We start from the raw sequence: 22,554 nt of genomic DNA on the forward strand, positions 1-22,554 counted from the left end.
ATATTTTTCCTCCCGTCCATCACCTTCCAATCTGTAAATATGAGCAAACATCCTTTTGGATCTTTAAATTTTTCTCTTAGCAATGCTTTGAAGTTTTCAGTGTACAGGTTTTACACACTTGTAGAACTTTACCCCTAAATTCCTTATATTTTGATGTGATTGAAAATTCTATTTTAATTTTGTTGCTAGTGTATAGATAATTGACTTGTTAATGTTGAGTTGTATCCTGCAATCTTGTTATTAGTGGTAGCATTTTTAGTATTCTCTACGTATGTGATCATGTAGTCCGTGAACAGTTTTACTTCATCCTTTCCAATATTTATGCCTTACTGCGCTGACTAGGACCTCAAATACAAGTTTGAAGAGAAGTGGTGTCTTGGTGCAGATCTAAGGGGGAAAGTGTTCAACATTTTATCATTAAATATTACCTGTAGGCCAGGCGTGGTGGCTCATGCCTGTAATCCCAGCACTTTGGGAGGCTGAGGCAGGTGAATCACCTGAGGTCAGGAGTTCGAGACCATCCTGGCCAACATGGTGAAACCCCGTCTCTACTAAAAATACAGAAATTAGCCGGGCATGCTGACAGGCGCCTACAATCCCAGAGACTTGGGAGGCTGAGGCAGGAGAATCGCTTGAACCTGGGAGGTGGAGGTTGCAGTGAGCCAAGATTGTACCACTGCACTCCAGCCTGGGCGATGAGGCTCTGTCTCAAAAAAAGGAAAGAAAAAGTTACCTGGAGATATTTTGTAAATTCCCTTTATTACATTGAGAAAGTTACCTTCTACTCTTTAAGCTTTTATCATGAACTTTGTAAAATGCTTATTGTATCTATTGAAATAATCCATAATGTGTTTTCTTATTTCTGTTACCATGGTAAATAACACTAATTGATTTTTTCTTTTCTTTTTTTCTGAGACTAAGTCTTGCTCTGTTGCCCAGGCTGGAGTGCGGTGGTGCGATCTCAGCTCACTGCAACCTCCACCTCCTGGGTTCAGGCGATTCTCCTGCCTCAGCCTTCCAAGTACCTGGGATTTCTGGTGTGTGCCACCGTGCCCAGCTAATTTTTGAATTTTTAGTATAGACAGGGTTTTACCATGTTGGCCAGGCTGGTCTCAAACTCCTGACCTCAGGTGATCCGCTGGCCTTGGCTTCCCAAAGTGCTGGACAGGTGTGAGCCATCAGACCCTGCCTGATTTTCTTTTTTTTTTCTTTTCTTTTTTTGAGATGGAGTCTTGCTCTGTCAGCCAGGCTGGAGTGCAGTGGCGCCATCTTGGCTCACTGCAACCTCCGCCTCCCAGGTTCAAGCAATTGTCTCATCTCAGCCTCCCAACTAGCTGGGATTACAGGCACACAACACCATGCCCGGGTAATTTTTGTATTTTTTTAGTAGAGATGGGGTTTCACCATGTTGGCCAGGCTAGTCTTGAACTCCTGACCTTGTGATTCACCCACCTCGGCCTCCCAAAGTGCTGAGATTACAGGCACGAGCCACTGCACCCAACCCTAATTTTCAAATAATGTATCAATCTTGAATTCCTGGGAAAATTCCACTTGGTCATCATGTAAGGTTGGTGTAATATTTGAAAATCAATTGTATAAAAAATTCATTTTTATATACTGCTGGATTCAAATTGCTAATATTTTGTTAAGGACTTTTGGGATTGTTTTTAAGGGCTTGGAGTTTTCTTTTCTTGAAATATCTTTGAGTTGGAATAGGGGTAATACTGGCCTTGTCAAGTGAGTTGGGAAGGCCTTCCCTGTTTTCTAAAATGTTATGTAAGATTGGCATAATTCCTTCCTTAAATGTTGAATAGAATTCATTAGTGAAGCCATGTGGGTCTGGAAGTTTCATTATGGGAAGGGTTTCAATTATGATTCAATTTCTTTAACAGGTAAGGGAATATTCAAACCACCTATTTCTTTTCATGTCTGTTTTGGCAATTTGTGTCTTTCAAGGAATGTGTCCATCTCATCTAAGTTGTCAGATTTACTGGTATATAGTTGTCTATAACAAAGAGAAAGAAGACAAAGGCCAGACTTCCCTCTGAGTGAGGGAAAATTCCTTATCACATACTGACCTTGTTATTAGAAGACACTTGATGCAGTATTTAGGGATGAGGAGTCATAACATCTGCAACTTACTCTCAAATGATTTGGCAAAACACATATGCGCGCAAGCACACACACACACATAAGAGAGAGAACGGACAGGATATGAAACAAACAAAATTGGTCAATACAGGGTGAAGGGTATCTGGGAATTCACTGGACTATTTCAACAACTTTTCTGTAAACATTTTTCAATATATAAAGTTAAATAACATATTCACATTCCATAACCCGGCAATTTAAGGGAATAATAAGAAAACCACACACATACTCAGCACAAGAAAGTTTATCACAGATCAAAACTTGAAAACACCCTAAAACCCCCCCGGAGGACTCAATAAACAAACAATACAGTATGATACCAAAGAGCCACCACCACCAACATACAACATACAACAACAACAACAACAAAAGACATACTTTTTTCAAGGGTATCACGTGGAAAATGCTCAGTACAAATAGGCTACTGAGGGGAAGAGTTCCAACACTGAGTATGTGACCCCTTCCTATATGCACAGGAAGAAGACTGCAGAGAAACACCATGCAAGCAGTGGCTGTCTCTGTGGTGGTGTCACAGGTGAACATGACTCTTCCTCATACTCCTCTTCCAAACTTTTTTTTTTTTTTTTTTTTAGACAGAGTCTCACTCTGTTGCCCAGGCTGGAGTGCAGTGCCACGATCTCGGCTCACTGCAACCTCCGCCTTCCAGGTCCAAGCAATTCTCTTGCCGCAGCCTCCCGAGTAGCTGGGAGTATAGGCACGTGCCACCACGCCCAGCTAACTTTGTATTTTTAGCAGAGATGGGGTTTCACCATGTTGGCCAGGCTGGTCTTGAACTCCTGACCTCAAGTGATCCACCCTCCTCAGCCTCCCAAAGTGCTGGGATTACAAGTGTGAGCCACCACGTCTGGCCTCTTCCAAACTTCTTGAAAGATCCCAGAAACTCTCTATCACTCCAGGGCAATAGGAAAAAGAGCTTACACTGGTTTAAGGCCTGGATTACCCCCAAAAGGAAGGGAAGGAGATTCTGCAGGCAGTGGTGATAACTGGTTTCAAAGTAGCCGGGCACAGTGGACTGGGTATGACTGAGATCTGGTCTCATGCCCTCCAAAGTAGGCAAGGTTAAGAGATCAAGTAAGATGGTACATGGGAAAAAGATCAAGTTATATACACATGTAAAAGCAACTGTCTTTCTGTTTCACAAGGACATTCATCGGCTTGGAAGCTATTATTACAGGAAATCCACATGGAATAATTAGATCTACACTCTAAAGAGCTGAGCGGAGGTTTGAATCTGCTTCCTGGATGATCCCGTGCAAACTATTCAGCCTTTCTCAGCCTATTTCCACCTCTGAAAATCTGGGATGATGAAAATTTTTATCACTATCCTCCCCGTTGAAAGATTGTGGGCTGGGTACAGTGGCTCATGCCTGTAATCTCCGTTTTTTGGGAGGCTGAGGCAGGAGGATTGCTTGAGGCCAGGAGTGCAAGACCAGCCTGGCCGACAGAGAGAAACCCTGTCTCTACAAAAAAGAAAAGTAAAATAATGTTGGTGTGGTGGTGCACATCTGTAGTCCTAGCTACTTGGGAGGCTGCATGAGCTCAGGAGTTTGAGGCTGCAGTGAGCTATGATCACACCACTACACTTCAGCCTGTCTTTAAAAAAGTGTCTGGGTGCATGCCTGTGGCTCATGCCTGTAATCCCAGCACTTCAGGAGGCCAAGGCAGGTGGATCATCTGAGGTCAGGAATTTGAGACCAGCCTGGCCAACATGGCAAAACCCCATCTCTACTAAAAATACAAAAAAGTAGCCGAGCAAAGCGGTGTGCACGGTAATCCTACCTACTGCAGAGGCTGAGGCAGGAGAATCGCTGGGACCTGGGAGGCGGGGGTTGCAGTGAGCCGAGATCGCACCACTGCACTGTAGCCTGGCTGACAGAGCGAGACTGTCTCAAAAAAACAAAACAAAACGAAACAAAAAAACAAAAAAGCAACAGGGGAACCAGCTGAGTCCCCCGAGAATGAGAGCACAACTGTCCCAACTCATAAATCCTGGGGTTGCTCTTGACCTCTGTGTGGGGCTGCCGCATCATCCCTGAGCACAATGCTGACTGCACGGGCTGGACCACTGTCCTAGGCTGGAAAGTGAGGAACAAGCAGATTTCCTCTTGAAATGCCTGCCTGAGCCAGCTGGCCACTACATGAGTAGAAAAATTATTTTGACAGGGATCAAGAAGACAGAGATTGAACAAGATATCTGCCTCACCTGCAGCTGGAGATGTGGCAAGAAGATATAAGGACTCATTGTAGAGGAGAGAAATCTTTTGTTTTTCTATCCGTTTTATTTTTGTCCCTGTAAGGGTAGGAACAAATCTTTCTGGGTTTGGAGTCAGTGACAATACTCACAGCAAGGAATCCAACATCAAATACTGAGATTCTTGTTTTATAAAAGTGATCTATTCTTAAGGTTGTGAAATTGAGTCTTCTATTTGACAAAAATCATTGTTACTCAGAAACACTTTAAAAATGTTAATATAATTCACTGCTTTCTGCATTATGAACAATGAAAGCAAGAAATCTGGTCAAACTGAGATGTTGAGAGGTAGGCTGAAAACTGGCCACTGTACTATTTCACTAAAACTGGAAAAATAATACAAATGCAGACTCCAGAGGTGAAATTCAGGCAATTTATTGTAAACAGGATAACCCTAGCACTCCACCATACTGGCTGTGTCACATGCTCCCTCTTTCACATCAACTGGCCAAAAAAGAAGACTTTCTTAAGAAGCCTCAGGTAACCAATAACTTAGTTCCACAAATCTCATTTACTAAGCACTGAGTAAACTGCAGTATATGGGGTAGTCTGTTATTGCTCATGGACTGCAGCTTGGACCCATCTAAATGAATCCATTAGTATGCCTGAGTGATCAACAGCAGCTCTAGATCCAACCTGGAAACTGGAAAATGCTGATGCATACTAAACAACAATTGCAGGTTCATGGAAGACTACATGAGATTGCTCTCAGATCTCTTCATGTGTCATTCTCATAAAAAAAGACACTTAAATTTCACCCACTTTTTAAAAAGAGCTAAAAGTTACTCAATAGCACATAATTTTCCACATAAAAGGTAGGTGGATTTTTATTTACTAGTACAGTGGTGGATTGGAACACTCAGGCCTAATTTTAGATCTGTCTTGTATATACTTGCAGTTTAATGAAAAGCTGCATAGTCTACAAATGCATAAAACCAGAAGGAAGTGATTTCACACACCTTCTGATGGACAAAGACAGGCTTCATACAAGGAGATTCTTGGAAGTAGGGATAAAAACATGGTCACAGCACCACACTGATCTGACAGTAGAAATGGAGCCCCGCTTTTGAAAGCAGGCCCATAGTTGTGACTATGTCGTTCTTGCCCCAAATTGAGATTTGGAAAATGGCAAATGTAAAAACTTAAGATGTGAAAAGATACGACTCTACAGAAGAAAGTCCTAGCCAATCAAATCATATGGGGAGGTAAAATGTCCTTTGAAAATGCCATTCTTTACTGTGCCTGAGTTAGTGGATGACAGGGCCACTTACTGTTACTAGTGCTTGTATATGGAAATATATTCACAATTTCTCTTGAAGCAAGTTTTAATAACAGTAAATATTTCAAAACAGCTGTTAAATCTACAGTAACAATTTCACCTAAAATAGTATCTCATGAAAAAAATATTTTTTTAAAAGTCCACTCCAGTCATCATCTGTGTATGTGTTTATATTTATATATTCAAAAAAATAACTTAACATTTAAGGCAAGATTAGACTGGTAGCAACAAGGAATTTTAGAGTCTTATGAAGACCTGCTATATAAGAATGCAAGGCTTTATTTTTTATATTTCCAAAAAGGTGACTTTGTATTTGCTGCCTTTTAAATTCATAAAGGGGCAAGATATTTTGGTTCACATACTGACTGCAATTTCACTGTAATAAAAAGTTATACAGGTGGTTACAAAAAGCTGATGTTGGAAAAGCATGTCACACACTCAGTAGGATCTGAAATTGACCCTATTTGTATGTGTTAAATAAATATGTTGTGTTAAAGCAATATGTTGATGAGGAAAAGTAAAACTCATGGAACACTGCAAACCAACTATGAAGAAGAAGGTCAATATAATTCAACCAGAATGAAAGAAACCACAGTAATCCTGAGAAATTCGGTTTAGGACAAAATTGATGTAAGGTAAGTCTGTATTTCTAGCATTGTAAATAAGTAGGGTTTTCTAGCATTTTACTAGTTGGAATAAAAAACATGTTCAAATTTTATAAAAAGATTAAAACCATGCCTTATATAACCAGCAATTTCACTAGTAAATTTCATCTGCCAAATGTAATGTTTTCCACTGGTTTACATGAAACCATCAAGTAGAAAGCAAATTTGAGGATCAATTTTTAAAAAGGTATTACTTTCTAAATGTTGTGAAGCCTTCTATGTCAACCTAGGAGGCTTTTAGAAAAGAACTAACTTTTACTTTCTTCGGACAAGTGACTATTTTACAGAATAGGGAAGGAAGATTCTACAGGAATATCATTCATTTTAAGCATTGTTATATAGGAGAAATTTCTCTCAGTAATGAAAAGAAAAATTTTAAAATATTTAAGAGGCATGTATTTAAAAAATATTCTACATCTATAAGATTTTGTAATTTAATTACTTTGGATTTATAATATTTCTACATAATGACATTTGACAACTTTTCAGTTTGTTTCTCTAATAATGAATCAGAAACTATTAAAGTGGCCAAGATGATTTTCCTAGGCTCTGGAAGACTCAGGAATGCATCCACTTGCACTTTCCCACGCGTGGGGAATCTTCAGAGTTTTGCAGCCATGAAGTTAATATGTGGTTTCACAAGGGGAAACAGTGGCAAACCACGCTTGAATTCGGTCATGTTCTGAATCACTTCAGGCTGCAAAGAAAAAAGTTTCCTTTTAGTGTATTTAACCTAAACATCAGAATAAGGACATCGACTTTTCTGGGGGACACTGGGAGCACACCTCAGTTCTAATAACTTAATAACCCATGTATCACGATCTGCTGACCTTTTCTTCTGGATCAGTAGGTCCGGAGGGTCATGAGTTGGTCTGTACAAACCTATGGTAAGTGTCCTTAGTCCTTTTGGTTTTCCTCTGGGCAAACAAGGGCTGGTTCACCAGGGACTTAGAGGCCTAGCATCAAGGCTTCAGCAGAGTAGCAGAGGCTGATGTGCCCACCCACAAAGAGCCTAGTTACACTGCCAGTTTCCTCCTCTTGCAAGTGAATGTCAATCTTTCTAGATGATTACAATATGCAGGTAACATGGGAGAGACTAAGAAGTCCTCTCCAATATTCAGTGCTGGGAACAGATGTAGCCAGAGATGATACATTGTAAAATAACACAACTGTTCCAACAGGAGGCAAAGGCAGACAAGGGTAGAGGCTGAGTGACTAGATGTTCAGGGAAGAACTAAAGTAGAAGCTCCAACACCTGGTGACCTGAAACTTTTAGTTCATTAGTGTCCCGATGAACAAGCCTCTTCCGGCCGGGCACGGTGTCTCGTGCCTGTAATCCCAGCACTCTGGGAGGCCGAGGCGGGTGGATCATCACTTGAGGTCAGCAGTGCAAGACCAGCCTGGCCAACATGGTGAAACCCCGTCTCTACTAAAAACACAAAAACTAGCTGGGCGTGGTGGCGTATGCCTGTAATCCCAGCTACTCAAGAGGCTGAGGCAGGAGAATCGCTTGAACCCGAGAGGTGGAGGTTGCAGTGAGCTGAGATCGTACCACTGCACTCCAGCCTGGGTGACTGAGTGAGACTTCATCTCAAAACAATAACAACAAAACAACAAGCTGTTTCTTCTAAATAGAAAGTCCTCTGTCAGTACAATCTAACATAACATGTATATTTCTTACTTGTGGCAAGGCTGGTGCTTGTGACAAATTTATATCATTTTGATATGGGAACTCTCCAACAACAGGACCTATAAGAAAATAAAAGGTTTAATACTTTGTACTTACTGATACTATCACACAAGAACAACTAAAAAAAATCTAAACCAGACTCAGTTAATTAAAAACACTGCACCTGGCCCCGTTCATGTGCTTCTCAGATCCTCTCAAGGTTGCCTGCTACCCAAGGCCTTAAGTACCTGTCCTGCCTTCTATCCAGAGCCACCCAATGATGGCTCATGATATTCCTGAGGTCATAAAACTTTGGCCACAGCAGTTTTAGTGCCCAGGTCTAATGTGACTTTCTGGCCACCCAGAAGGACCTAGTAAAACTGCCCAGAAAGCCAGGGGAGTTAATGGCCACAGGACAAACTTTGGCCAGTAAAAGCCAGGAAGCAAGAAGGACTGGGAAGTTAGCTTGCTTACCCATACTCCCCACATGCAGTGGTTCATGCAGCCTCTTTGGAGACATCCCAACAGCAAGCCTCTGTGTTTTCCTGTGATGCTGTGGCTAGCTCAGCATTCTGTCACCTGGTACTGGCTCTCTCCTTCACTGCCTCATTTCTCTTTTCCCCTTATTATCTGCAGGCATTATCTCCAGTTTCCGTTCTCTACCTCTTTTACTTTCTGGTGTTCTATAAGGCATGTAGCTATGACAAAGGCCAACCATCAGATGGCTCAACATGAGCCTAAAAAGGCAATATTTAATACTTACAAGAATCCATTTCCCTGGCAAGAACATGGACGGATACCTTATGTCTCCTTGGGGCATCTACTGCCAACATTTCCTAGGCAGAAAGAAGAGCAGGGTCACCCTTTTGCTCCACTAAAGAACTTACATTGAGGTGTTCTCTGATGACTATGAAGACTCAGCTATCACGCAGTCAAATATAGAAAAGATGCTTCCCTTTCTGGCCGGGTGCGGTGGCTCATGCCTGTAATCCCAGCACTTTGGGAGGCCGAGGCAGGTGGATCACTTGAGGTCAGGAGTTCGAGACCAGCTTGGCCAACATAGTGAAACCCTGTCTTTACCAAAAATACAACAATTAGCCAGATGTGGTGGTACATGATTGTAATCCCAGATACTTGGGAGGCTGAGGTGGGAGGATTGCCTGACACCAGGAGGCAAAGTATGCCATGTGCGGTGAGCCAAGATCACGCCACTGCACTCTAGCCTGGGTGACAGAGCAAGACTCTGTCTCAAAAAAAAAAAAAGAAAAGAAAAGAGAAAGAAAAGATACTTCCCTTTCTTTCTCCTCACTTATGTTATTTTATTTAAGCTCTACAAATACTTAGCAAGGCAGGCAAGAATTATTCTTTTTTTTTTCCCTTTCCTTTTCTTACTCTAAGGAAATAATTATTCTTAACCCAATTTTATAGATGAGAAAACTGAATCCAAGGAGATTTAAAAAATTGCTCAAACTCCTACAGCTGATAAGTGCCTGAGCTAGGATTCACACCCTAGCTTAGTACTCACTGGGCTGGGCTGTGCAGGGCTGTACCTGGTGATCTTTAGTGTCTACAGAGACAATGGTCTGAGCTTAGACAGGGACAAGCACAACGCCTGCTCCTCTAAGAACCTTCTCAGATTCTGCTTGTAAACTGTGGTTCATCTACCAAAAGAGAAAGGAAACTAACAATTACTGAGTCCTGCATTATATCAGGCACTCTCCTATGTCAGCTCACTTAATTCTCTGTGAACTAAGCATCATAATGATTCTTACTTTAGAGGCTCTAAGACACAGCACCTTACATGAATTACATGGGTCACACAGTTCATAGATGATGGTGTCAGAAGCTAGAGTCTGCTTGCTCTCTCCATTCCACCATGCTGCTTGGAGGGATTCCCCTTAGTTACTACCATGAACGCCAGCAGTGCTAGGTTGGCAGGTGGATCCTGTGGGGAAGTATGTCCCAACCTTTCCCTTAACAGCAGACTTTTACTGTCTTTTCTAATGGGGTACAAATTGTGACAAAGTTCCTCTGATGTCTTAGCCATAAGCAACGTTTCATATCCTTAGAGCGGAGAAATCATCAGCCAAACCAAATCCACTCAACAGTTACTTCCTAAAAACTGCTATTAGTTATTAGTAACTGAGCAGTTGCTAATTTAGTTACTAGTAACTGAGCAGTTGCTAATCAGTTACTAGTAACTGAGCAGTTACTAATAAGCCTGGTCCTGTGTGCAAGGAAGCCCTGTTGATGTTGCACAGCAAACCTGCCCATGGCTCCCGGCTCTACTCCCCGCCAGCAGGCAAAACAGCCCAGATTCTCACAGGCCTGCTCTGACCTCTCCAGCCTCTTTTCCAGGAGCTCAGCCCAGGTCTGCCTCTATTAACATGTAGTACCTCATCTAAGAACTTCATCTTACTGGAGTAAAAAGTTTGCTTTCAAAGATCTCTCCTCCATCTCCTGTCACCCAAACCTTCATTACCCGCTTGTCTACCCACATCAGCAGACAGCAGAATACCCTCTCCAGTTTCAGATTGTTCCCAATTTTCTGACCAACTCTGGAAAATCCTCATTTTTCTAAAAACAAACAACTGCACCTTCTTGCAAACTATTAGTATGTTCTAAGGAACACTACAGTCCCAGGAGATATTTATAGGTGTTCTGTGTAAAAAAGGATGCATGGTGAAATCAGTTTAGAAAATGTTAGTCAAAATTAAATAAATGCAGGCTAAAGTCTTTACTGTGGGACTTCTTACAATTTCTACAATACCAACACACTCTGTGATTCTCTAAGAATGGGAATCGTCTTTCCCAAACTTGTATGATCATGAAATCCTTTTCCTAGGTACCCCTATTAATGTCTTGCATACCATGGAACACAGCTAGGGAAATGCTATCCTAAACTTAGCTGAAGCCTGGTTATAAATACTCTTTCTGTTTTTTGTTTTTTTGTTTGTTTGTTTTTGAGACGAAATCTCGCTCTGTCGCCTAGGCTGGAGTGCAGTGGTGCAATCTTGGCTCACTGCAACCTCTGCCTTCTGGGTTCAAGCGATTCTCCTGCCTCAGGCTCCTAAGTAGCTGGGATTAAAGGCGTGCATCACCATGCCCGGCTAATTTTGTATTTTTAGTAGAGACGGGGTTTCACCATGTTGGCCAGGTTGGTCTTGAACTCCTGACCTCGTGATCCACCCACCTCCGCCTCCCAAAGTGCTGGGATTACAGGCATGAGCTACCGCACCCAGCCCTTCTCTCTTTTTTTTGAAGCAGGGTCTAGCTATGTTTCCAAGATTGGTCTTAAACTCCTGGGCTCTAGCGATCTTTCTGTCTCAGCCTCCCCAGCAGCTGGGACTACAGGCTATTATCACAGAATAACAAGAGTAATTTAGATGAGACTCTTCTCTTCCTCTATACAATGCAAAGGAGCCATGAAGTAAAGAAAATACCTTGTCTAGCCATTCATTTTCGTAGCCAAAATGGGTGAAATCTCATTGCTGCAAAAGATGCATTCAAAATACCGGCTTTTGCTGCTCAATTCTGAAACTTTAATCTCCTTTTCTTATTGTTAAAGTGATACCAGCTATGTTAATACTTGTTTGCAAACAGCCTAAATATTTTTGCAGAAGAGTTGCAGGGAGAGGTATAACCAACTCATGGATGATACAAAATCACCATTTTCCTCAAAGAAACTAATCAGCACCTTTTGGTCAAAGACGGTTACTTTTTCCTTATCCTCTCACTCAGCACTAGGAGTGGTGAATTACATAAACATTAGAAACCCTAGTATAGGAAAAAATGTGATCAAGCCTCATTGTACCACTAACTTCACAAAGTCATTCTAATGAGAACTGTAAGCACTGACTCCTGTGCTGGTAGCTATAATACATCCCTAGAAAAAAATACCGTAAAGTAGAGTATCTCTCTAAAAGGATGTGGGTACAGGGTGGGACGAGTCCCCGACCAAACAACCTAATGACAAACCAGAAATGGCTAGAACATTAAGGGACAATTCTAAGGTACTATAGTAATCACAGAGTATAATTTTGCTCCTTATTGTGAAAAACAGGCATAACAGTATTTTATACAAACTAGAGGCCCCAATATATTACAAAAAATATATGTAACACTTTAGGTACAATTCCATTGCAGCATACATTTTGAATTTTTGCATTTAGCATACTTATTACACATTAATATACCTACTTAATGGAAATTTTGCTGTCCTTCTTAAGAATTTTTATAGAGGGGAAGATTTAGATGGTGTGAACCTCTTTGTTTTGTTTTTTTTTTTGAGACAGAGTCTCGCACTGTCGCCCAGGCTGGCGTGCAGTGGTGCGATCTCAGCTCGCTGCAACCTCTGCCTGCCAGATTCAAGCGATTCTCCTGCCTCAGTCTCCTGAGTAGCTAGCATTACAGGCACCCACCACCATGCCCGGCTAATTTTTTATTTTTATTTTTAGTAGATACAGGGTTTCACTATGTTGGCCACACTGGTCTTGAACTCCTGACCTCATGATTCACCCAACTCAGCCTCCCAAAGTGCTGGGATTACAGGCGTGAGCCACCGTGCCCAGCCGGTGTGAATCTCTTAAAGCTTGCTGGAAAGACTTTAATGGTGGTGCCTCCCTTTCCTTTTGATAAACTTCCTCAGTGAGCACAAGCATGTAAAATTTATTATATCTCTGACCATGATTCAAAGGTGAGTAATCATTTATTTTAAAAAGCAGCCATAGTGGCACCTAAATGGGTGAAGACAATTTACAGTTGTCAGAGCTTGGAAAATAATCTGATTCTCAAGTTCTTTTGTTTTCTTTGTTCTTCCTTCCCACCAAACAAGCTCAGCAATATTCTTTGCAGAGTAGGGTGGAGAACAGAGAGAAGAAACTGAAAGCGTGCCTAAAAAGGTAGATTTGGAAGTCAGGAAGGGCTGTCACAGTCCTTGGTTTAGAGCATCGGTCAATCTTTTGACTTCCTTGGGCCACACTGGGAGAATTGTCATGGGCCACACGTAAAATACACTAACAATAGCTGATAAGCTAAAACAAAAAAAAAATTTTGCAAAACATCTCATAATGTGGGCTGCACGTGGCCCACAGGCTGCAGGTTCGGCAAACTTGGTTTAGAGGGAGAGGAAAACAGTACTTGGTTCAATAAAAACTGTCTTTATTCTAAAAGTCATTAAGTGTTTATGTCAAAAAACTTAAATCCACAAAAACACCTTCATAAATCCAGCCTGAATGGCTTCAAAGCAGCAACACACAATATAGCACATACAATAGGTGTTTTGGTTTTTTTGAGGCACAGTTTCGCTCTGTCACCCAGGCTGGAGTGCAGTGGAGCGATCTCCACTCACTGCAACCTCTGCCTCCCAGGTTCAAGCGATTCTCATGCTTCAGCCTCCTGAGTAGCTGGGATTACAGGCGTATGCCACCACGCCCAGCTAATTTTTGTATTTTTAGTATAAATGGGGTTTCACCATGTTGGCCAGGCTCATCTTTAACTCCTGACCTTAAGTGATCCTTCCGCCTTGGCCTCCCAAAGTGCTGGGATTACAGGTGTAGGCCACCATACCCAGCCCTACAATACTTTCTTATGAGTCAAAATCTAAATATATGAATTTGACTTACCTTGTAGAATTTGATGATATCTTCCTTGGTAAGTGTCTTTAAATATGCAACTTCAGTGTTATCTGAAAAAGTAATCAAACAATATTTTACTAACATTTCCATATGAAGTAGCCCAGAACAGCACACTAAATGACAATATACTGCACTCTAAGACTCTTAAGTATCCATATATATTTTTTGAGATAGAGTTTCACTCTGTCGTCCACACTGGAGTGCAGTGGCTCGATCTTGGTTCACTGCAACCTCTGCCTCCTGGGTTCAAGTGATTCTCCTGCCTTAGCCTCCTGAGTAGCTGGGATTACAGGTACAAGCCAACACGTCTGGGTAATTTTTGTATTTTTAGTAGAGACGGCGTTTTGCCATGTTGGCTAGGCTGGTCTTGAACTCCTGACCTCAAGTGATCTGTCCAACAGCCTCCCAAAGTGCTCGGATTATAGGCGTGAGCCATTGCATCTGGCCAAGTATCCACATTTTTTTTTTTTTTTTGAGATAGAGTCTTGCTCCGTTGCCCAGGCTGTAGTACAAAGGTGCAATCTCGGCTCCCTATAAGCTCCACCTCCTGGGTTCATGCCATTCTCCTGCCTCAGCCTCCCAAGTAGCTGGGACTATAGGCGCCTGCCACCATGCCCAGCTATTTTTTTTTTTTTTTAATTTTTAGCAGAGATGGGGTTTCACCGTGTTAGCCAGGATGGTCTTGATCTCCTACCTCATGATCTGCTCACCTCAGCCTCCCAAAGTGTTGGGATTACAGGCGTGAGCTACCGTGCCCAGTCAAGCATCCACATTTTTAAGTGACCATTTGCTTTGATTTCAAATAAAAATAAGTGGGTGCTGGCTGGGCACAGTGGCTCATGCCTGTAATCCCAGCACTTTGGGAGGCCAAGGTGGGTGGATCACTCGAGGCCAGAAGTTTGAGACCAGCCTGGCCAACACGGTGAAACCCCATCTCCATTAAAAATATAAAAATTAGCCAGGTGTAGTGGAGTGCACCTGTAGTCCTAGCTATTCGGGGGAGGCTGAGACATGAGAATCACCTGAACCCGGGAAGCAGAGGTTGCAGTGAGCCAAGATCACATCACTGTACTCCAGCCTGGGTGACAAAGCAAAATTGTCTCAAAAAAAAAAGAAAAAAAAAAAGAGCCAGGTGCAGTGGCTCACACCTGTAATCCCAGCACTTTGGGAAGCCAAGGCGGGGGGATCACCTAAGGTTGGGAGTTCGAGACCACCCTGACCAACATGGAGAAACCCCATCTCTACAAAAAAAACAAAGTGGTGGCACATGCCTATAATCCCAGCTACTTGGGAGGCTGAGGCAGGAGAATTGCTTGAACCCGGGAGGCAGAGGTTGCGGTGAGCCGGAGATCGTGCCATTGCACTCCAGCCTGGGCAACAAGAGCGAAACTCCGTCTCAAAAAAAAAAAAAAAAAAAAGTAAGTGGATATAGTGCAATGGGTAAGAGCCTTGGCTCAGGAGCCAGGCCAGCCTGGATTCACATCCTGGCTGTCTGGTTATGAGCTTTTGGATCCTGGCCAGTCATCTCAACTTTTCTGAGCCTCAGTTTCCTCATCTGGAAATGGGGGATAATTAATAGGGCTGCACTGAGAGTTAGGAAAAAAATATATGACAATAACACAATGCTAGTACATGGTAAATGCTCAATAAATGAGAGATACTATTATCATTAATAGTGAATCCAACTGCCAGATAAATTATAGGTAGGCTGGACATGGTGGCTCATGCCTGTAATCCCAGCACTTTGGGGGTCTGAGGCAGGAGAATTGCTTGAGCCTAGGAATTCAAGGCTACGGTGAGCTATGATGACACACTGCACTCAAGCCTGGCTGACAGAGTGAGATATTGTCTGAAAGAACAAAACAAAAATAAAAATTATGGGTAAGGAAACTGAGGTCCAAAAACGGTGTCTTGACCAAGAATTTTAGCTTGTTGGTGTCAGAGTAAGAACACAACCCACATCCCCTGACTTCTAGTACAGCTTAGCACAATCCATTGTTAATCTATGCTCTAGAAGCAAGGTGAAAGGAAGCTGATTCAAGACAGGAGACTTCAAGAATCACAGCTCTCCCAAATCTGAAAGGAGTGAAAAATCTTTGGAGATTCCTATAGGCAAATCTCCTATGGCTCAAGGGTAGCATTTGCCTCAAAGGGGTTCAATCTGGTATTATCTCATTTTTTTAGTATTATGGGAAATAGATACTTAGGTATCTGTGATCAGAATCTCAGGATACACTGATGAAACGAAAACATGAAATTGAATTATTATTAATACTTTATTGTGAGATATGGGTAGATCCACGTCTAGGTTTGGAGGAAAAAAAAGAGATAAGGTTTCTTTTTTTTTTTTGAGACGGAGTCTAGCTCTGTCGCCCAGGCTGGAGTGCAGTGGCCGGATCTCAGCTCACTGCAAGCTCCGCCTCCCGGGTTCACGCCATTCTCCTGCCTCAGCCTCCCGAGTAGCTGGGACTACAGGCGCCTACCACCTCGCCCGGCTAGTTTTTTGTATTTTTTAGTGGAGACGGGGTTTCACCATGTTAGCCCATGTTGGGATGGTCTCGATCTCCTGACCTCGTGATCCACCCGTCTCGGCCTCCCAAAGTGCTGGGATTACAGGCTTGAGCCACCGCGCCCGGCCAGAGATAAGGTTTCTAATAGAAAACTGGAGTTAAATTAAGTAACAGTTCTTTAGAAGTGCGAGCCATCCCCCGACCCCAACTCCCCAAATAGGTAATGGAATATCACCTACAAAATGAATACCATTTTGTAGAATGGCCTTAATCAAATGTTACTTGAATGCCATAAATGTTGGGGCCCTAATTTTACCTTACCTCTGTCAAAATGATATTGCTGGGAGATGATTTCTCCCCAATATTTAGCACACTCTGCAGATAGCTTCTTTGGTTTGTCTAGTCGACGAATTGCTAATGCTTGAATGTGTTTTTGGAAGGCCTCTTCTGTCATGTCCTCTATGGACTTTTCCATGGTAATTAAGAAAGCTTCCACTCTGCTTTCTAGGTAGTGAGGTGGCTTTTCTGACTGGATGATGAATCGCAGGCCCTGTATGCCATTGGCTCGACGTGGCCCGCTGAAGACGATATAGCCTGAAACACAGACATCAGCCAGTCAGGACCTTGGCATTTGAGACCTGGGTCATTTTTAATCCTTTAAAAACTAACCTGTCTGAGCAAATAAAATCTAGTTTAAGGTTTTAGATTACTCACCTCTTAAAGAAATATGAGCACTTAAGATAGTTTCAGTTCCTAAGGACAGAGCAGAAGAGCTCTCTGAAGGATTACAAAGTTGGAGATGACTTTTTCTACTTCTTAGGAAAAAAAATCCTATTCGTTATTCAAACTCCCATCTTGTCATTCCTCATTCTCTGCTAGCTAATCCTCTTCAATTTATGCTAAAGTTACTCCTAGACTATAAAATGCTGGACTCATTTTTCATCCCTTAGTCACAGTCTTAGCTGTGTTTCCTTTAACACCCAAGTTCAGCATATGAACCTGGCTATCCTACTGTATTTCTTGTTAAGTAATCCATTCCTAAACCAATTCATTCAGAATGCAACTCTCTAGAGATCAAGCTAACTAAAAGTCATACTTCCATGTTATCTCATGAGGCCATGCACTACCTCCCTTCAACACCTTTTCAAAACCAAGCTCTTGGCTTATCTCCTTCAGCTGCCCTGCCCTGACCCACCACCTCCAACAGCTGTGGTGCCTCTGCGTCTCACTTCTGAGGAAGTTTCTTTCTTCAACATAGCCATTCATAGTTTGATTTTTTTGAGATGGAATCTCGCTCTGTCACCCAAGCTGGAGTGCAGTGGCACGATCTCCACTCACTGCAAACTCTGCCTCCTGGGTTCAAGTGATTCTCTGCCTCAGCCTCCTGAGTAGTTGGGATTACAGGCATGCACCACCATGCCCAGTTAATTTTTGTATTTTTAGTAGAGATGGGGTCTCACCATGTTGGCCAGTCTGGTCTTGAACTCCTGACCTCAGGTGATCCACCTGCCTCAGCCTCCCAAAGTGCTGGGATTACAGGCGTGAGCCACTGTGCCCGGCCAATAGTTTGAGCTCCTATAATAATATTTACCATGCTGTACTAAAATTATTCCTTTACAGGCCTGCCATCCTGATTTGACTGTGAGCTCCTCGAAAGGAAGGACCATCCAGAGCATCCATTTTCCGTGTCCAGCACCTAGCACAATGGGTATTTAAACAATGACGGGTACTTGGAGAGACTCATCCTTTTTTCACTGGTTTCTTTCTGTCATTACTGGGGCTTCTTTGAACTTTTTTCCTCATTGATCAAATCTGCCAGGACCTCCAGACTTTTAACAATGTTTAAAACTGCAAACACTTGCTGAGTACCTTCTGTATGTTCCAGGCTTGGGATATAAAGATGAATGAGAGATAATACCTGCCCTCAAGGAACTCAAACTTTAGTGAATCTAAGCTCCTCTGGATGGCTTGTTTCTCATCTTGCTACCCATAAGCTTGTCCTTAGTATCCTTTCCCCCCACCTAAAATGCCTTTTATTGACATGTATGTAATATACAGTATCATCTCATAAAGAATTGCTTTACTGTCCATAAGATAGTGATTGCTTATCTTTTAGAAGTGGATTCTCTGTAACAAGGTTTTCTCAAGTCTCTCTAAGTAGAGCACGCCTGATACACTGTCAGGTGAAAATGTTTTACAGGGAAAATAATTCATCAAAGTCTACAGCACCCTGCTATTTCCCCACTTTCATCTCACCCAACTGCTCCTTGGTGCGCAGGGTGTTGAAGCAAGGTTCCGAGATAATCTGACAGAAGAGCTCCAGAAACATATTCTCTGAGGTGCTTTGCATGTCTGTTTGGTAGTATATCTCGATGCCACAGTTATTGTGAACTTCATTTCTCTGCTGATAAACAAACCATCCTCCTAGGAAGTTTCAAAAAGACAGCAGCAAGTTCAAAAACTTATTTGGGGTTTAATAAAGTCAATGCTATGTCTGCCCACACTTACGGATGATAATTTAGACATTAATAGAAAAGGGAGGTAGAGAAGCCTGGAGTTATAGTTCACTGATTTCACTTTTCTCATCATGTCCAACTTTGACCAACAGTCAAACTTTCTGATTATAAATTGGCAGCACTAAGTTCCCTCTCATCAGAAGGAGGGGAGCCAGCGCCATGGCTCACATTTATAGTCCCAGCTACTTGGGAGGCTGAGGCGGGAGGATCACTTGACCCCAGGAGTTTGAGGCTGCAGTGAGCTGTGACTGTACCACTGCGTTCCAGTGGTACAGAGTGAGACCCTGTCTCAAAAAACAAAACAAAACAAAAAAAGCAGAGAGAGAGAAACGTGGCCTGTAAGCCTCTCTCCCTCACCCACCTCACATTCTTCTAGCTTTTTCATACCTTATTATTATTATTTTTTGAGACAAAGTCTTGCTCTGTCACCCAGGCTGGAATGCAGTGGTGCCATCTCAGCTCACTGCAACCTCCGCCTACCAGGTTCAATCAATTCTCCTGCCTCAGCCTCCTGAGTAGCTGGGACTACAGGCATATGCCACCACACCTGGCTAATTTTTCTATTTTTGGTAGATACAAGGTTTTGCCATGTTGGCCAGGCTGGTCTTGAACTCCTGATCTCAGGTGATCCGCCTGCCTTGGCCTCCCAAAAAGGTGGGTTTACAGACGTGGGCCACCACACCTGGACCTTTTCTTTTTTTTTTTTTTTGAGACGGAGTCTTGCTCTGTCGCCCAGGCTGGAGTGCAGTGGTGCAATCTCAGCTCACTGCAACCTCCATCTCCTAGGTTCAAGCAACTCTCCTACCTCAGCCTCCCGAGTAGCTGGGATTACAGGTGCCTGCCACTGTGCCCAGCTAATTTTTGTATTTTTAGTAGAGACAGGGTTTTACCACGTTGGCCTGGATGGTCGCAAACTCCTGACCTCAGGTGATCTGCCCACCTCGGCCTCCCAAAGTGCTGGGATTACAGGTGTGAGCCACCACACCTGGTTGCCTGGCCTTTATCATACATATTCTAAAACATCTCCTTGGTTGCAGTGAGCTGACATCACGCCACTATACTCCGGCCTGGGTGACAGAGTAAGACTCCATCTCAAAAAATAATAATAAAAATAAAGATAAATAAAACATCCCCTTTATAATGCCTGAACATTTTCCTTTTCACTTGAGACAGTCTCTCACTCTGGCACCCAGATTGGAGTGCAGTGGCACAATCATGGCTCACTGCAGTCTCAGCCTCCTGGGTTCAAGCGATCATCCCACCTCAGCCTCCTAAGTAGCTACAGGTGTGTGCCACTATGCCCAGCTAATTTTTTTTTATTTTAAATTTTTTGTAGAAACAAGTTCTCACTATGTTACCCAGCCTAGTCTCAAATTCCTGGCTTCAAGCAATCTTTTTACGCTGGCCTCCCAAAGTGCTGGGATTATAGGCATGAGCCACCACCCTGGCCTGAATATTTTATTTTTAAACAGTAAGAGCCTTTCCATGGAGAGTTAAGTGAAGAACTATTTAAAGCATTCACATCTGATCAGTTGGCTAATTCAGAATGATTTTCTACCACCTAGCATTTTGAGAATGAGCTGTGAACTGGGCTATTTTTGAACATGGAGAAATTTGGGAGGGTACTTAGGAGGCAAAAGAGATAAGATCCTAGGAAAGAGACAGAAAGAGGGAAGTGGAATCAAAAGAAGTAGGAAAGATGAATTTCACTTTGAAATATTGTTTCTAGACTGGCCTCACTTTGAAGTCAACTGCTATGGCTCAGCATATCCTGAGTCTTTCTCTAATTGTAGTGGAATCAGCATATCCTGATTCTTGCCCTGGTTGTAGTGACTGAGGAATAAACTAGCAAAAGTTGGAAATAAACCACTACCAGATCTGTTATGACTGGTCATGCACAATAGAAGAGCTGGGCTCAACGTATCTCTAAGCGTTCAACAAAGGTATCCTGAAGTAATAATATGTTCCAGTTGCTTTAGAAGCTACTCAAATGAAACAGACACAGACTTTGGCTTTAAGGAATGTATAGTCTAATAAGAAGATGGAGATGCACTTCAATCCCAACACAAGAGAAGTGCTAAGTAGCTTGAATAGGGAGGTTCAGAAAAATTGTCCTGCAAGTCCAGAGGTAGATGTGATTATTTCTAGCTGGGAGTTTTAGAAAAAGTTCAGTGGAATAAGTAGCTTATAAAATAGGCCTGGAAGGAGAAGTAGGATGTAGGCACTGGCCCCTGAGGAAGAAGGGGGAAAGGAGAACACCATTTTGGGAGGATAAAATAGCTGGGGGGAAAAGGCAGCACAGATGGTTAATGCATAGGGAACAGCCAAACAATCAAGCTTGGCCAAAAAAAAGCTTCTCTTCCTTCATTTAGTATACCTTCTATTACACAGTTTTGAGCAATATTGACAATAATGCTTAAGGAGTTTTTATCAGAAGAAACCACTGTTAATGTAAAAGTAATCCAACATTGTAAACCGCAATATATAAATTCAGTAAGTCTTTGTTAATCCCTTATAAAAGTATACTTGTAATGATTACATGTTATCTGCACCTGTGGGTTTCCTAAAACTATTTCTGCCAAAGAATCCTATGGGTTTCCAATTAAATATTATAATTCCAGTTTCCATTTTTATAAATGTATTTTATTTCATGACTTATAGTCAATAGCTCTGTGATACTTTTACTTCCTAATTCCCATTCATTCAAGTACCCATCAATTCCAGTATCATTCTCTTCAAAATTATTGCCTACCTCCAATTTTACTTATTTGGCCCTCCTACTAAAAATTTTTTTGGCTGAATTATCTATCTCTAATCATACTTCTATAAGTAGTAGAGGTTCCCAAGTAAATCTTTGGCATAAAACTATACCAAATTCAGCCCACCTGTAATCACCCACACTGTTATGTCAAAGTAGTCCATTCCCAAAGTTACAACATCTCTACTTACTGTCAGGGAGCTGAACTTCTCTATACCGAACCAGCTGACTTGGAAGGAGAGGTTTGGTATGAGCATGTTCAATAAGGGTGTCTTCGACCATCTGCATAATTCCTAATGCAGCCTGTGGAAAAAGATATGTCCCAGTATATTACAAAAACATAAACATATCTTGTTTGTGAAATAAACTAGCTTTGTTTATCATAAAAGTGGATTTTTAAATCTTAAATACATTTGATCCTATTCAAATGGATAAAAACTGAGTTTGTCAGTATGGTCATTTTGCAATAGAGTCAATGTGGTAGTGGTGAAAGAAACAGACACCCATACAATCATCAACACTGATGCTGATGCTGGAAAAAAGGCACTGCCAAAGACGGTCCCAAGTGAAATGATCCTGACTACAGACACCTGGGGTCACAAAAAAGCAAGGGAGGCAAACATAGGCTTTATTGTAGGTAAAATGACCTTGGTAAGAATCTTGCTTCTGCCACTTATTAGCATCTGACCTTGGGCATATTGTTCTGGAGCGGAGATAGAACCAAGGGATCTTTTTTTTTTTTTTTGAGACAGGGTTTCGTTCTGTCACCCAGGCTGGAGTGCAGTGGCACAATCATGACTCACTGCAGTCTCAACCTCTAGGCTCAAGAGATCCTCCTGCCTCAGCCTCTTCAGTGGCTAGGACTACAGGCATGCGCTACCACACCTGGCTAGTTTTCAATTTTTTGTAGAGTTATGTTGCCCAGGCTGCTCTCGAACTCTTGGGTTCAAGCAATCCTCCTGCCTCAGCCTCCAAAGTACTGAGATGACAGGTGTGAGCCACTGCACCAGGCCGAGACTGAGGGATCTTGAGACAAGACTGCCACGAAAATTTTGTAGTGCTTTCCATGTGCTAAGTACTTATCATGTACTATTTAAT

At 42.3% G+C, this 22,554-nt stretch overlaps 1 protein-coding gene across 7 annotated transcripts in view; it reads right to left on the bottom strand.

Annotated features, from left to right (window-relative positions):
* Positions 1-4,782: 4,782 nt before the first annotated feature.
* The window catches only part of IDE (insulin degrading enzyme), a 122,830-nt gene continuing 105,058 nt past the window's right edge, over positions 4,783-22,554 (bottom strand). For all 7 annotated transcript variants that reach the window (XM_025397961.1, XM_025397960.1, XM_025397959.1 and 4 more), the window contains 7 exons: positions 21,648-21,759; positions 18,439-18,606; positions 16,504-16,776; positions 13,661-13,722; positions 8,800-8,872; positions 8,049-8,116; positions 4,783-7,064 (listed from right to left, as the gene is read on the bottom strand). In XM_025397961.1, the coding sequence (XP_025253746.1) occupies positions 6,969-7,064; positions 8,049-8,116; positions 8,800-8,872; positions 13,661-13,722; positions 16,504-16,776; positions 18,439-18,606; positions 21,648-21,759 (852 nt within the window). In that variant the 3' untranslated portion in view covers positions 4,783-6,968. The remainder of the gene's footprint in view (positions 7,065-8,048; positions 8,117-8,799; positions 8,873-13,660; positions 13,723-16,503; positions 16,777-18,438; positions 18,607-21,647; positions 21,760-22,554) is intronic.

This window comes from Theropithecus gelada, chromosome 9 (assembly GCF_003255815.1).
Source record: "Theropithecus gelada isolate Dixy chromosome 9, Tgel_1.0, whole genome shotgun sequence".
Lineage (NCBI taxonomy): Eukaryota > Metazoa > Chordata > Mammalia > Primates > Cercopithecidae > Theropithecus > Theropithecus gelada.